The 16,861-nt window shown below is 45.6% G+C and overlaps 1 protein-coding gene across 5 annotated transcripts in view; it reads left to right on the top strand.

Annotated features, from left to right (window-relative positions):
• Positions 1–16,861, top strand: part of LOC124615573 (UDP-glycosyltransferase UGT5-like) — a 156,569-nt gene that overhangs the window by 102,181 nt on the left and 37,527 nt on the right. For all 5 annotated transcript variants that reach the window (XM_047143555.1, XM_047143554.1, XM_047143558.1 and 2 more), the window contains exons 6-7: positions 5,196–5,418; positions 15,465–15,684. In XM_047143555.1, coding sequence (XP_046999511.1) covers positions 5,196–5,418; positions 15,465–15,684 — 443 coding nt within the window. The remainder of the gene's footprint in view (positions 1–5,195; positions 5,419–15,464; positions 15,685–16,861) is intronic.

The raw sequence follows: 16,861 nt of genomic DNA, 5'->3' as shown, positions 1-16,861 counted from the left end.
TGGACCGACAAAACATATCTTCAAGTATGTTGGATGAAAGAAATTAACAACAATTTAGGTCAGAGATGTTTAGAAATAAACAAAATAAAATAAGAAGATTAAACAGAAAGAGAGATTTTCAGAAGGAAAGAGTTAAATGCGGTAGGATTTGTAACACTCCGGTTTATTCTACTGACTTATCCCGCTCGATCGGGATCTGATAGCAGCCCAAATAGATACTAATTAATGTGACCGTGTACCTAATGGGGCTGGCAATCGGATTGGACTGCTACGGAGTTGTTACATTCCATTTTGTCCTTCTCGAATGCTGTAATAATGATATGTCTGGTGCCAAGAAGAACAGCAACACAGCTTCATTAATCAACAACCTATATTTATCACCGAAAACACAACGTAAGGAGACAGCCACTGCCTTCGTCGTACAGAATTAATAACGGCTAATCACAGCACAGGCCTCTTCGTTATTTATTATCGTCACACGCAAATTTTAATCATTGTAATCCAACACTGCAATCCAACACTGCAATCCAAATAATGCCGGCGCGGTAGACGCGAAAAATACAAATATCGGCACTGAAATATCACTGAATCACACTAGTAATTGTACTTGTTCACTTTCCCGTATATTTCTAACACAAAAGGGGTTAAACCGCGGCGATGGCCACCCCCTTTGTCGGTACGGCCTTGCATGACGGCCACCGGCCGCCCCACGGCCCGGCCCGCAGCCTGGGTCCCACTCTACTGCCTCAACACTCGCTCTCGCTCTCGCAACCCGACACACATTATCGATTGTTTGTCTTGTCGACCTGTGCTGTCGCAAAACTTATAGTAAGGGCCTACGGACCCCTTACAGATTCCAAGGCAGGAGCAGTAAGTGAACAGGTGTGAAGTGGTGTGAAGAAAGAAAAATGAGACGTGGTGAAAAGATGTAAAAGTACTGGAAGAGGAGAAAAGAATAGATGAGAAAGAAATGGAACTGCCACAGTACAACAGGGGAGATGCAGTTCGCCAGCTGAATTCCACATACGGATGAGTGTCTCACGTAACTTGTAAGCTACTGTACAGTTCGCAAGTCGGCAGACTTTCGTATCAACAGGTTATCTCACTACAAGTCAATAGTTTTTCACTACAGTACCGAAAAAGAAACAGTTACATAAACAAAGCCTCAGCCAAAGCAATACAAAGAGGTAACAAATGTAGCGAAGTGAAGATTGCTTACTGCGGTGGCGACAATGTAAAACGAAGGACGTGTTTCACTTTGAAACTTACGAGCTTTTACTTCGTAACTGGAAGCTGTGCGTGTGCGCCAAAATCTCTGGCTAGTAATGTGAAAGCAAATACCTTTTGAAATTCCGATTACTGTGTCTGATCTACACTCATGCTCATACATTAAGGATAATGCTGATACATGGTGAAACAACGCTCTGGTGGGCGGTTTGCGGTTTTAAATCACCTCAGGATGTGACAGTGCGGTGCATTTGACCTGCGGTCGTCGCACGGTGGCGCTGGCAGCAGTCACATACGCAGAGGTGTGTTGGTGCATGTCACAGTACGGTGCAGCGAGTAAGTGTGTAGACGTTTTCTGATGTGCTAATGGTGACTGTCTGTTGAAAATGGCTCAAAGAGCACATATTGATGACATTATGAGGGCTAGACTACTAGGGCGACTGGAGGCTGGTAAGCACAGCAGGTCGTAGCACGGGTCCTCCACGTGCCACAAATTGTGATCTCAAGATTATGGCAACGATTCCAGCAGACGGGAAATGTGCCGAGGCGCTACAGTACGGGACGCCCACAGTGTACAGCTCCACAAGAAGACCGATATCTCACCATCAGTGCCCGCAGACGGCTACGGGGTACCGCAGGTAGCCTTGTTCGGGACCTTACCGCAGCCACTGGAACAGTTGTCTCCAGACACACAGTTTACAGACGACTGAACAGACATGGTTTATTCGCCCGGAGACCTCAAGGTCCATTCCACTGACCCCTGGTCACAGGAGAGCCCGTAAAGCCTGGTGTCAAAAACACATTACATTGTCATTGGAACAATGGTCCCAGGTTATGCTCACGGACGAGTCCAGGTACAGTCTGAATGGTGATTATCGCCGGGTTTTCATCTGGCGTGAGCCGGCGCTGTGGCCGAGTGGTTCTAAGCGCTTCAGTCCGGAACCGCACTGCTGCTACTGTCGCAGGTTCTAATCCTGCCGCGGGCATGGGTGTGTGTGATGTCCTTAGGTTAGTTATATTTAAGTAGTTCTAAGTGAGGGGACTGATGACCTCAGATGTTAAGTCCCATAGTGCTTAGAGCCATTTGAACCATCATCTGGCGTGAACCAGGAACGAGATACCAACCCCTTAATGTCCTTGGTTTGATGGTGTGGGGTGGGATTATGATTGATGCACGTACACTCCTGCATGTCTTTGACAGAGGAACTGTAACAGGTCAGGTGTATCGGGACGTCATTTTGCACCAGTATGTCCACTTTTTCAGGGGTGCAGTGGGTCCCACCTTCCTCCTGATGGATGATAACGCACGGCCCCACCGTGCTACCATCATGGAGGAGTACGTTGAAACAGAATATATGACGCAAATGGAAAGGCCTGCCTGTTCGCCAGACCTAACCCTATCGAGCACGTCTGGGATATTCTTGGTCGACGTATAGCAGCATGTCTTCAGACCCCTACGACACTTCAGGAGCTCCGACAGTCACTGGTGCAAGAGTTGGAGGCTATACCCCAGCAGCTGCTCAACCACCTGATCCAGAGTATGCCAACCCGTTGTGCGGCTTGTGTACGTGTCGGGGTACATGCGCAGGAAGCAGTGGCATTTTGTAGCACATGTGTTTCGGGACGGTTTTCTCAACTTATCACCAATACCGTGGACTTACAGATCTGTGTCGTGTGTGTCCCCTAAGTGCCTATGCTATTAGCGCCAGTTTTGTCTAGTGCCACGTTGTGTGGCACCACATTCTGAAATTATCCTTAATTTATGAGCATGAGTGTAGAATCGCCTTTGCTACCCTTCTTTAAAACGCGAATATAACTGTGCTAATTACTTTTCATGTATGTGATACCAATTAATCTATACTGCATCTGGCTGTCAGTAAATGCATTTAATGCTCAGAATGGCTTTGCCACAGAACAATCACAGACAATGGTTAACTGTTGCGTAACGAAGATGTCCCTTCTTATAAAACGCATCTGTTGAATTCGTATGAAATTTTGCAAATGAAAACGTTTCCTAATATTTTCACAAAAGGTTCGTTCAGCCCCTGCAATAGACTTCCACCATGGCAATGGATAACTCGGCTCTGTTCTATCTGAACTGCAAAAATGATGAGCTGAAATAGATCACTGTCGCGGCAGTTTGCCTCTTTAATTCTTTTACCAGGCACCCTTGGGAAATTAAACTATTTTTTCCTTTTTTTTTCGAAAATAATAATGGCTGCTCAGTCAGCGGTGCAAGGCGTGGCAGTGCAAGTTTTTGCCAAACGCATTTTTCATTTAACTAGTCAGGATAATCTTCAGTGAAATGTTGCGTAAATAAGTAACAGGTTATTTTGCAGTTGCATTGAAACCGTTTAATGCTCCAGAAAAAACTCGAACTTAGATGAACTATTACTCTTTCTGAACATTATCTTCCTCAGAGTTATCATACACCATACTGAATTCTTTTAACAGACTGTGGTGTGCGTACTGTAAGACCTTCAGTACACACACCATCAGATTATTTGACTTGTCGCTCTAACGAAGTAGGCGAGTGTCAGCAATATGTCTCGTGGTCTTATCGTGGCGTGTTTATCTTCTGCCGTGAGGTCAGATGATAGAAATGCCACTTGCAGGCTTAGAGTAGCAGATTGACAGTGACCAACTTTAAACAGAACTTGATTAATTTTCACACACGTTTATTAAAATAACAACAAGCATAAAAATTACTTAACTTGGTTCTGGATGCTATTTACAACTGACAATCTGAAGTTCCTTTGGTATTGGTACGTTAATCTTATTCTCACATATATCTCTGATACTTGAAAAAAGTGTCTATACATTTATCTTCATGGCTATGCACAGGAATATGGTAATCTTATTAGGCGCAGACTGAAACTTGACTATAGACTGGTACAGACAAATGTAGAACTCGTGCAGACTGGTACAGACTGGTGCAGACAAATGCAGGCAGACTAATCGGAGGTCTGTAAACTCGTTATAATACCTCGCGCATTCATGTATCACTGCGCGAGTGTGATCCGCGAGGAGAAAAGGTTCTACGTTAGCAGCAATCTCATTTGCTGTGTTACATATTAATACACGGATCGGCGGGAGCAGAATTTGGTCCGTCTCTATGGCAGCGCTATCTCGTAGTGCGGAGACGGGCGAGTGCTGCGCCTGCGCTGTTGTGCTTAGTGGTTAGGTTAGTGTTGTTTAACGTCCCGTCGACAACGAAGTCATTAGAGACGGAGCGCAAGCTCGGGGTTAGGGAAGGATGGGGAAGGAAATCGGCCGTGCCCTTTCAAAGGAACCATCCCGGCATTTGCCTGAAACGATTTAGGGAAATCACGGAAAACCTAAATCAAGATGGCTGGAGACGGGATTGAACCGTCGTCCTCCCGAATGCGAGTCCAGCGTGCTAACCACTGCGCCACCTCGCTCGGTGTGCTTAGTGGGGCGCGCTCTAGTGGGAAAGTTTTGTACGTGCTGGCTACGCGGAACTATGTACACAACACAGACATTGCTTTAAATCATGTAAAATTTAATACTTTAGATTCCTTACGAAATACCTTTAATTAGTGCCCCCCCCCCCCCCTCCAAATCAAGATTAAGTTAAAGTACTAAACGTATGACTGATAATTCTTCCTGGATATCAAGACGTACGTATCGTTAAACACAATGAAATCTTCACACTACACACCCTTCAACAAAAATTTTGATTGGCGTTGCACATTATCGCACGTGCCTTATTAACAAGAACTGCACTACAGTAAATGTGATTGCGTGCCGCGTAGTCGAGAAACGGACACGAAACTCTCGAAGTGTCCACGCGGCAGGCACAGACGACATCAGAACAATGGAGTGGAACAGTCTCAGATTTTAGTGCGAGAATGTATACGCGCTCAACAGTCACGTAACGCTGCGTGAGCCCTACCTACGGCCACACTCATTCTGCAGAGGTCTAGGTGCTGTTGTTTTTATTGCAGGACATCCAGAAATTCATGGACGACAGCCCTGCAGGTGTGGTATATTTCTGCCTCGGCTCAAAGTTCCGACCCGACTCGTTCTCTCCGGAGAAGCTGCAGGCCGTGCTGGACACATTCTCCAGGCTGGAGCAGCGCGTGCTCTGGAAGGTGGACGCCTCCAGCCTGCCGTCGCTACCGGACAACGTGAAGACGGCAGCGTGGGTGCCGCAGAACGACGTGCTCAGTGAGTCACATGTTTGTGTTTATATATTTATTATCGCTTACGATCTCGACAACTGCCACCTCAAATCTAATGCAGCTCGAACTTAAGCACAGCTACGGAAAGTTTTATACAAGATGCGACAAAAAAAAGTGGCGAAGAGTGCAGAGTTTCTTGACTTCCGCAAGGCGTTCGATACAGTTACCCGCAGTCGTTGAATGAACAAAGTAATAGCATAGGGACTATCAGACAATTTGTGTGACTGGACTGAAGAGTTCCTAGATAACAGAACGCAGCATGTCATTCTCAATGGAGAGAAGTCTTCTGAAGTAAGAGTGATTTCAAGTGTGCCGCAGGGGAGTGTCATAGGACCGTTGCTATTCACAATATACATAAATGACCTTGTGGATGACATCGAAAGTTCACTGGGGCTTTTGCAGATGATGCTGTGGTGTATCGAGAGGTTGTAACAATGGAAAATTGTACTGAAATGCAGGAGGATCTGCAGCGAATTGACGCATGGTGCAGGGAATGGCAATTGATTCTCAATGTAGACAAGTGTAATGTGCTGCGAATACGTAGAAAGATAGATGCCTTATCATTTAGCTACAAAATAGCAGGTCAGCAACTGGAAGCAGTTAATTCCATAAATTATCTGGGAGTACGCATTAGGAGTGATTTGAAATGGAATGATCATATAAAGTTGATCGTCGGTAAAGCAGATGCCAGACTGAGATTCATTGGAAGAATCCTAAGGAAATGCAATCCGAAAACAAAGGAAGTAGGTTACAGTACGCTTGTTCGCCCACTGCTTGAATACTGCTCAGCAGTGTGGTATCTGTACCAGAGAGGGTTGATAGAAGAGATAGAGAAGATCCAACGGAGAGCAGCGCGCTTCGTTACAGGATCATTTAGTAATCGCGAAAGCGTTACGGAAATGATAGATAAATTCCAGTGGAAGACTCTGCAGGAGAGACGCTCATTAGCTCGGTACGGGCTTTTGTTCAAGTTTCGAGAACATACCTTCACCGAAGAGTCAAGCAGTATATTGCTCACTCCTACGTATATCTCGCGAAGAGACCATGAGGATAAAATTAGAGAGATTAGAGCCCACACAGAAACATACCGACAATCCTTCTTTCCACGAACAATACGAGACTGGAATAGAAGAGAGAACCGATAGAGGTACTCAAGGTACCCTCCGCCACACACCATCAAGTGGCTTGCAGAGTATGGATGTAGATGTAGATGTACAAAGAAACACAGCAGAAGAAAGGAAATACAGTGCTAAGCTGATGCTAGCACATGTTGAAAGTGTGGTATCGATATCAACGATGCTACGGCTTAGTGCCGGCTGGAGTGGCCGAGCGGTTGTAGGCGCTACAGTCTGGAGCCGCGTGACCGCTACGGTCGCAGGTTCGAATCCTGCCTCGGGCATGGATGTGTGTGATATCCTTAGGTTAGTTAGGTTTGAGTAGTTTTAAGTTCTAGAGGACTGATGACCACAGCAGTTAAGTCCCATAGTGCTCAGAGCCATTTGAACCATTTTGAACCACGGCTTAAGAGCCAGTTAAGTTGGCACTACGACAGACGACGACGACAGCTTCTTCTAGAAGGCGCTTTTCAGCTCCACGAGCACCACTCTAGATTCAGCCCATTTGATGAAGAGCAGACGGCCGAGACACTTCGCACCACATTGCAAATTTATGTATTACTCTTTTTGCTAAAGTAAAGGTGATTTTAATTCACACTGCAATACCGAGAGATTTTCACCTTTTCCTGCTCTTACCCACGCGCCGCCTTCCAGGCGGGATGCAAAAGTTGGCGACGAGGATGGGATGCGACACTGAGACCCGTCGTATGTAGAGCAAAGCTGAAGCGAAGTCTCGTTACCTATCGGTCTTGACGCAGTGTTTGATTCTTCCGAATTGTCATGAATGTTTATTGATTCGCAAAGATAAGGAATTAGCTGATGGTTTTCCGGTGGATTTTCGTCGCATTGCTTCCGCGACAGCCGCCGAGGCTTCTTTGCAGACTCTTTTTGCAGTATATTCGTACTGCACTTGTTCGACGTTACTTTGTGCAACGTCACAACTTGTCTGTACACCACGGTGTTATGTTGTTACGAACTGACAGTGATCAGTCTCGTGTGGTTGTACCTCGTTCGCTGCAGTCTGAAATTCTCCGTTTACTGCACGCTGGTCATTGGGGTATAGTGCGGACGAAGCAATTAGCGCGTCGTCACTGCACTTGGGCCGACATTCATCAACAAATGGAGAAGTTGCTTGCTAATTGTCGCTCTTGCGCGGAGCATCAATCTGCTCCCCGCCAGCGCTTCTTTGCGTGGCCGACGCCTACAGCGCCTTGGCAGCGCGTTCATTTTGATTTTGTGGGTCCTTTTAGGAACGCCCGCTGGTTGATAGTTATTGGTGCGTACAGCAGCTTTCCTTTTCCAGAATGAGATTTTCACTCTGCAGCAGGGTGTGCGCTGATATGAATCTTCCTGGCAGATTAAAACTGTGTGCCGGACCGAGACTCGAACTCGGGACCTCTTTGCCTTTCGCGGGCAAGTTCTCTACCAACTGAGCTACCCAAGCACGACTCACGGCCCGTCCTCACAGCTTTACTTCTGCCAGTACCTTGTCTCCTACCTTCCAAACTATACACAAGCTCTCCTGCGAACCTTGCAGAACTAGCACTCCTGAAAGAAAGGATATTGCGGAGACATGGCTTAGCCACAGCCTGGGGGATGTTTGCAGAATGATTTTCACTCTGCAGCGGAGTGTGCGCTGATATGGAAGGTAGGAGACGAGGTACTGGCAGAAGCAAAGCTGTGGGGACGGGGCGTGAGTCGTGCTTGGGTAGGTTAGGTGGCAGAGCACTTGCCCGCGAAAGGCGAAGGTCCCGAGTTCGAGTCTTGGTCCGGCACACAGTTTTAATTTGTCCTTTTGTTGTACCTATGTCTTCTACTACATCTGCCAGTACTATTCTGGCTTTGACGTCTATTTTTTTGCGTTGAGGGCCTTCCTGAAGTTATTGTCTCCGACATTGGCCCACAATTTGTGTCCTCAATTTGAAGCGTTCTGTTAAGCTAATGGCAGATTTCATCAGATAACACAACAGACCTCCACCCTGACCTCCAGTGAACTCTCGCTTGCCACCACTGAAGTCACAAATGGCGGTGGTTTAGGGCCAGTGGAACGCACGCTACAGGGCGTCTGTCTCGGAGCTGTCGAAGTGACCGATTTGTAACAGTTCGTTGTGACAATGTGGTGCCAACTGCTGCTCAGATAGTTGCTGCAGATGTAGTACGATGCGCCAGAGAGGTACGCCGAACACGATGGTCTTTTATTTTGGTAGTGCCACGTGGGCCTTCTGAACCTGATGTTCTTGCGATCGTACATTCTCGTGACCGCCACTGCGAGCAATTATGTATAGTGGCTAAATTCGTGCCTAGTCTTCCTGCAGTATCACGGAAGGAACATCCATCTACATCTACATTTATACTCCGCAAGCCACCCAACGCTGTGTGGCGGGGGGTACTTTACGTGCCACTGTCATTACTTCCCTTTCCTGCTCCAGTAGCGTATAGTTCGCGGGAAGAACGACTGCCGGAAAGTCTCCGTGCGCGCTCGAATCTAATTTTACATTCGTGATCTCCTCGGGAGGTATAAGCAGGGGGAAGCAATATATTCGATACCTCATCCAGAAACGCACCCTCTCGAAACCTCCACAGCAAGCTACACCGCGATGCAGAGCGCCTCTCTTGCAGAGTCTGCCACTTGAGTTTGCTAAACATCTCCGTAACGCAATCACGCTTACCAAATAACCCTGTGACGAATCGCGCCGCTCTTCTTTGTATCTTCTCTATCTCCTCTGTCAACCCGACCTGGTACGGATCCCACACTGATGAGCAATACTCAAGTATAGGTCGAATGAGTGTTTTGTAAGCCACCTCCTTTGTTGATGGACTACATTTTCTAAGGGCTCTCCCAATGAATCTCAACCTGGCACCCGCCTTACCAACAATTAATTTTATATGATAATTCCGCTTCAAATCGTTTCGCACGCATACTCCCAGATATTATACAGAAGTAACTGCTACCATTGTTTTTTCTGCTATCATACAGTCATGGATCCAGCTTCTCGTAGCCGTGTTACACCACCTCTTTCAAACTCACGGACCTGCTGGTAATGGCGTCTTTGGTGCCTGTAAAGCATTCTTGCCTAACATCAACTCACCGCGTCGAATCTCAAAGGTAACCAACACTCACGTTTATCGTAGCGTGTGTTAAGCAAACCTGATTTGCATCCTCGTAATGGCGCTACTAGCGTCACTCTTATTCGACTGACGTGAAACTGGAATAGACATCATCTTTCAGATGTAGAAACACGCCTACCAACTTTCGTTTGTCACAGAACTCCTTCTTGGAGTTGCGATATTTCTTCCGCCAGTGTAATTTTATGCAATGTTTTACACTGGAAGTTGGCCTTCAGCATCGTTGGAAACTGCACAGATGTCCATTTGATTTGTTATACAGCTTTTGCTTCTGACACATGAGTGTGTTTGACGTCATAGGAATGACGTCAGACGCCACCATAATAAAAAAAAAGAAGCCATCTCAGGTGAAAGGTGGCAACTGTGGGCAGTTTTCGGGTGTGTGTAGTTGCTTAGCAGGCCAGTTACTAGCAGAGGGGCTCTGGTGATTCGATTCTATTACATACTATGATGACAAAACATTGACTACACGATACTGAAGTGGATCTACGTGTAGTTCTGTACGATAATAGGCGAAAGAATTTTTTGTTTTGTTTTTCACACGCTTGAAATCATTACACACATTATATATATATATAATGTGGTGTTGCAAAAAGGTACGGCCAAACTTTCAGGAAACATTCCTCACACACAAATAAAGAAAAGATGTTATGTGGACATGTGTCCGGAGACGCTTTATTTCCATGCTAGAGCTCATTTTAGTTTCGTCAGTATGTTCTTCCACCTACGCTCAATGGAGCAAGTTATCAGGATTTCATACGGGATACTCTACCTGTGCTGCTAGAACATGTGCCTTTACAAGTACGACACAACATGTGGTTCATGCACGATGCAGCTCCTGCACATTTCAGTGGAAGTGTTCGTCCGCTTCTCAACAACAGATTCGGTGACCGATGGATTGGTAGAGGCGGACCAATTCCATGGCCTCCACGCTCTCCTGACCTCAACCCTCTTGACTTTCATTTATGGGGGCATTTGAAAGCTCTTGTCTACGCAACCCCGGTACCAAATGCAGAGACTCTTCGTGCTCGTATTGTGAACGGCTGTGATACAATACGTCATTCTCCACGGCTGCATCAGCTCATCAGGGATTCCATGCGACGGAGGGTGGATGCATGTATCCTCGCTAACGGAGGACATTTTGAACATTTCCTGTAACAAAGTGTTTGAAGTCACGTTGGTACGTTCTGTTGCTGTGTGTTTCCATTCCATGATTAATGTGATTAGAAGAGAAGTAATAAAATGAGCTCTAACGTGGAAGGAAAGCGTTTTCGGACACATCTCCACATAACATATTTTCTTTCTTTGTGTGTGAGGAATGTTTCCTGAAAGTTTGGCCGTACCTTTTTGTAACACCCTGTATATATATTATTACACACGTTACATGCCTTTTATCAGACCACGCGAAACATTCATGATTACTTGTTCTTCCTGTTCACAAAATCCTCTCTTCCTTTCTTCAGTCCACTTTGGCCTTTGGGTGCTGTTTTCTCATCATTCCCACTCGTACACCTCGTATCTATAGACACCTTTGTCCATGACGTCCGCTGGATCTAACTGAGCTCTTTCCAGATCAATTTTGACTCGTGTCATGCAGGGTGCAGTCGTCTTGAGTCGCTGGATGTACCTGAGGCTTCTGTTGGTGTGTCTGGTCTGTGGGAGTCTGCTGATGTGTCCATAAAATTTTAGTCGCCTCTTTCTAATGTGCGCTGTGATGTTGGAGAACTTCTCTGTGATGTCTCTGGAGTGAAGCCTATATCCTTCGTCCGTGAGGTTTGGTGCAATAATTTTCCCAGTGATTTTTCTTTCCTGTTTGAGAATGTTCTCAAGGTCGGCCTTCGTGGGTAACATCAGTGTCTCACTGGCGTATAACACCTCAGGTTCGATTACAGTATTGTAGTGACGAATTTTGGTGCAGGCGGACAAACATTTCTTGTTGTAAATACCCTGTGTTTTGTATAAGGCTTTCTTTATTTTCAGTAACCTAGTGTTCTGGCCAATTTTCTCCTTTTCTGTCGGTTCGAGCACTTCAGCTAGGTATTAAAGTGTGTGACCCTGTTGATCTTGCCGTACTTTGTGTTCAAATTTATAACTAACAAACGGCCACAAGGAAAATATAAAAATAAATCTACGGAGGTTGTGGATTTGGAAATATGATGGGGCCTCGACTCCTATATTCAAAAGAGCAAAGTTCAAGTTCAGTACAAATATAAGCTCTTGTCTGTAATATGTTAGTGCTCGCACCTACACTGTTCTAATCAGTCGCTAGAGACTTAAATTTTTATAATCGTTCCATACAGTGAAGATGATATCATTCGGAGCGTACTTAGTCGCGGTTCGCAGATAACATCGTCTTGATTGGTGCTCCGGGTTCGATTTCCGGCGGGGTCAGGAATTTTCACCTGCCTCGAGATGACTGTGTGTCAGTGTGGTCCTCATCATTTCATCATCATTCATGAAAGTGTTGAGAATGGACTGAGTAAAGGTTGGGAATTTGTACCGGCGCTGATAACCGCGCAGTTGAGTGCCCCACAAACCAATCATCATCATCATCATCATCATTATTGGTTGGTGCTGTCATTTCTTCACCAAATTGTGATTTGCGCTATTTCAGATATTGACTTTTGAAGCTGACTAGATAAAACATCTGAATGAAACAGATCTGCCGCTCGTCACGTTGTAACGCCGGAAATGCATATCCTCCTATTTCCATCTATTGCACTGCAAATTATTTTCCTTATTTTGTTACCTGAAGATATAACATTTCTGTGTCTTTGTATATTGTAATTGTTTTACTATTTGTATATACAGAGTGAGTCACCTAACGTTACCGCTGGATATATTTCGTAAACCACATCAAATACTGACGAACCGATTCCCAATTCCACAGACCGAACGTGAGGAGAGGGGCTAGTGTAATTGTTTAATACAAACCATACAAAAATCCACGGAAGTATGTTTTTTTAACTCAAACCTACTTTTTTTAAAAATGGAACCCCGTTAGTTTTGTTAGCACATCTGAATATATAAACAAATACGTAATCAGCGCCGTTTGTTGCATTGTAAAATGTTAATTACATCCGGAGATATTGTAACCTAAAGTTGACGCTTGAGTACCACTCCGCTGTTCGATCGTGTGTATCGGAGAGCACCGAATTACGTAGGGATCCAAAGGGAACGGTGATGGACCTTAGGTACAGAAGAGACAGGAACAGCACATTACGTCCACACGCTAACACCTTTTTATTGGTCTTTCTCACTGACCCACATGTACATTACCATGAGGGGTGAGGTAAACGTACACACGTGGTTTCCGTTTTCAATTACGAAGTGGAATAGAGTGTGTCCCACTGGAAAAGCGTCGACGTATGTGGTATCAGCATGATGGTGCACCTGCACATTCCGCAATTAACACTAGGCTGACCCTTGACAGGGTGTTCGACGGGCGTTTCATAGGACGTGGAGGACGCATAAATTGGCCAGCCCGTTCTCCTGATCTTACACCTCTGGACGTCTTTCTGTGGGGTACGTTAAAGGAGAATGTGTACCGTGATGTGCCTACAACCCCAGAGGATATGAAACAACGTATTGTGGCAGCCTGCGGCGACACTACACTGGATGTACTGCGGCGTGTACGACATTCATTGCGTCAGAGATTGCAATTGTGTGCAGCAAATGATGGCCACCACATTGAACATCTATTGGCCTGACATGTCGGGACACACTCCATTCCACTCCGTAATTGAAAACGGAAATCACGTGTGTACATGTACCTCACCTCTCATGGTAATGTGCATGTGCGTCAGTGAAAAAGACCAATAGAAAGGTGTTAGCGTGTGGACGTAATGTGCTGTTCCTGTCTCTTCTGTACCTAAGGTCCATCACCGTTCCCTTTGGATCCCTACGTAATTCGGTGCTCTCCGATACACACGATCGAACAGCGGAGTGGTACTCAAGCGTCAACTTTAGGTTACAATATCTCCGGATGTAATTAACATTTTACAATGCAACAAACGGCACTGATTACGTATTTGTTTATATGTTCAGATGTGCTAACAAAACTAACGGGGTTTCATAAAAAACGTAGGTTTGTGTTAAAAAACATACTTCCGTGCATTTTTTTATGGTTTGTATTAACCAGTTACACTAGCCCCTCTCCTCACGTTCGGTCTGTGGAATCGATTCGTCAGTATTTGATGTGGTTTACGAAATATATCCAGCGGTAATGTTAGGTGACTCACCCTGTATATGCATTTATGTCGATGTATAATTTGTTTGTTTTGTAAATATTATTTGTATTTTTACGCTGGGTCTGGCCTAGGGAAAACTATGCTATCGAACGATTACATCGATAGGTCGTGTGGAGAACGAAAGTGTTCAGGATCTTTGGTAGTGTTAACTCTGCCGCGTGTAGTGCGGGCAGAGGAGAGTTAGGCTGGGGTGGTGCAGTGGAGCAGGTGTGTTGTGTGACGCTCCCGCGAGTTGCCGCGCTTTCGGGGTTGGGCAGCATGTAATTGCGCTCGACTTGCTATAATAGTTTCTGACATGGTGTCGCGGACGGGAAGCATTAGCTGGCGCACATCAAGAGCCCGTTTTCGGCTGGAGACCGTGTCGAGAAGAAGGTGCGCCAACATCCAGCTTCTGCAACAGCGACGGCCGTCAATGAGTGACTGTCGCCACCTCCTCGATCGACGACTTCAAACCTTCAATCAACCAACAAGGAAGACTGGAAGCACGTAAAGTTTTAGAATTGTATGACAGACCTCAGCTTTTAAAATTATTCCATTCACAAAATTACAGCAACTTAGCATGAACCTTTGTTGCTCATTGTCCCAATTGCATTACCAAGCAGGGTCCCTTCCTTTTCCGGAATGAACCCGAGTGTCGTTGAAGTTCAAACGGCAGCATCATTCGGTTTCACTGCTTTAATTTCAAAGTTCAGTTAAGGTATTCATAGCTGGCTACAATATTTAGATTACACAAGCAAAATTTAAGAGTGCGAGTTTTGTTACCATATTTTAGCTTACCTGTGACTGCAGCTCAGCTTGGTACGTACTAAATTTTACTAGGCTGTTAATTGGTCAGAATCATTTAATTAAAGTTCAAAGTTAAATCTCTTGTTTCTAAATTGCGTAGATCCAAGTAGCTTTTGAAATGATTGTTGAGGTAGTCCAAGACTAACCGTATTTTACTGAATTTCGATGTGCTTCAGAAAGAAAGCTCACTATTAACTTCAGTCACTAAATTAATTTTCGATTTTCCGGTTTTATTAATTCTTTTGCTAAATTAAGTCAGAGTGTAGCGAAATTTATTACTTCTGACAAACTTTCAGTTTTCACACTACACGTGTCAACCTTCAGTTGCCACGCTTCTAGTGCTAATTATATGTGTAATAACCTTTCTTTTTCAGTTACTATAGTAATTGTCCTTAGGACTGGCGATCGTAATTTCCCCCAAATCTCAAATATCTAATTACCGCTAGTTAATCGTTAACGTAACGGCCGCACATTTACTTTCTTTATTAACTTTACCCCTTTTCTAAATTAATTTCCACCAGTTTCATTTGCATTTTTCCTTTCATTTAGATGTAACCCTTTCCTCCCTCTTTGCCGACAAATTAACTTCGGTGACGATTGCTTTTCCCAGATTTCCATTAGGTACACGCGGTTTAATTTTTCACTGTCATTAAGGTCGATAAGTGAGGGGGAGGTTACAACGTGTTGTTCATAATGAAGCAAATGAAGTGAAAGTGACGACAAGTAACCAGCGATGCCTTGCCCCTGTGTTCCAGATCACCCTAACACGCGTGTTTTCATCACTCACGCCGGTCAGATGAGCATGGTGGAGACGACGATGGCCGCCGTACCTGTGCTGGCCATTCCATTCGGCGGTGACCAGGTGGCCAATGCGGCGAGGGCGGCCAAGAGGGGCACCGGCCTCCTTTTGGAGTACCAGGACCTCACGTACGACACGTTCAGCAGCGCTCTGGACGCGTTGCTCAACGATGCCAGGTACTCCTCTCAGTCTGTATCACCAAATGGATGCACTCGTCACAAATCACAGTTGCAGGTTGCCAGTCTAGCGGCTTACAGGGGCAAAAAGATTTATTTACAATATTTCATACACTCTAAGACAAAACGAAGTGCAACATGAAGGAATTATCCGAGCGGGATACAAGTCGGTAGATGTGACACGCGTGTACAGACAAACAAATGATTACAATTTCAGAAAAATCGAATGCTTTATTCAAGACAAAGACCTTCGCAAACTGAACAAGTCAGTAACGCGTTGGTCCACGTCTGGCCCTTATACGAGCAGCCATTCGGCTTGGTATTGATTGATGCAGTTGTTGGACGACCTCCTGAGGGATATCGTGCCAAATGCTGTCCAATTGGCCCCTTAGGTCATCAAAATATCGAGCTGGTTGGAAGGCGCTGCCTATGATGCTCCAAACGTTCCCAATTGGGGAGAGATGCGGCGAGCTTGTTGCCCAAAGTAGTGTTGGGCAAGCACGAATACAAGCTGTAGATATCCCATGTGCAGGCGGGCATTAGCTTACTGAAATGCAAGCCCAGAATGGCTTGCCTTCAAGGGCAACAAATCAGGGCGCAGAATATCGTCGACGAATGTCTGTGCTGTGCTGTGTATGAAACCAAAGGAGTCCTGCTATGAAATGACATGGCAGCCCAGACCATCTCAAGTAAGTGTCGGGCCATATGGCGGTTGACAGTCAGGGTGGCATTCCGTTGTTGTCTGAGGCTTCTCCAGGCACGTCTGCGCTGGTCATCGGTTCAATTCGTCACCGAAGACAATTCTTCTCCAGTCAATGAGGCTTCAGGCCGAATATGCCCGACATCACTGCAAGCGGGCTTGTTGGTATACAGAGGTAAGTGGCAGTCGGTGGCGCACGGGGCGCCTTGGTTCAGCTCCCTCTCTGAGAGCCGCCTATTACTTGTACTTGTGGTCACTGGAGAACCAGTTGCAAGTCATATCGATGTTCATGATGACGAATCCAGGGCTCCCCCCTGACGATTGCTTGGTCGTCACTTTCTGTCTCTGTAGGTGGACCGCTTCCCTCTTGACACTGTGTATGGCCGTGGTTCACCCATGCCTGCCAACATCGTCAAATAATGGCATCACCCCTATTCAAATGTAGAGCCATTCGCAGATTACTCCAACTGGCTTCTT

Source organism: Schistocerca americana, chromosome 5, assembly GCF_021461395.2.
Source record: "Schistocerca americana isolate TAMUIC-IGC-003095 chromosome 5, iqSchAmer2.1, whole genome shotgun sequence".
In the NCBI taxonomy this organism is placed as follows: Eukaryota; Metazoa; Arthropoda; class Insecta; order Orthoptera; family Acrididae; genus Schistocerca; species Schistocerca americana.
Note: the sequence above shows the minus strand (reverse complement) of the source record. Positions and strands in the feature narration are given on the sequence as shown.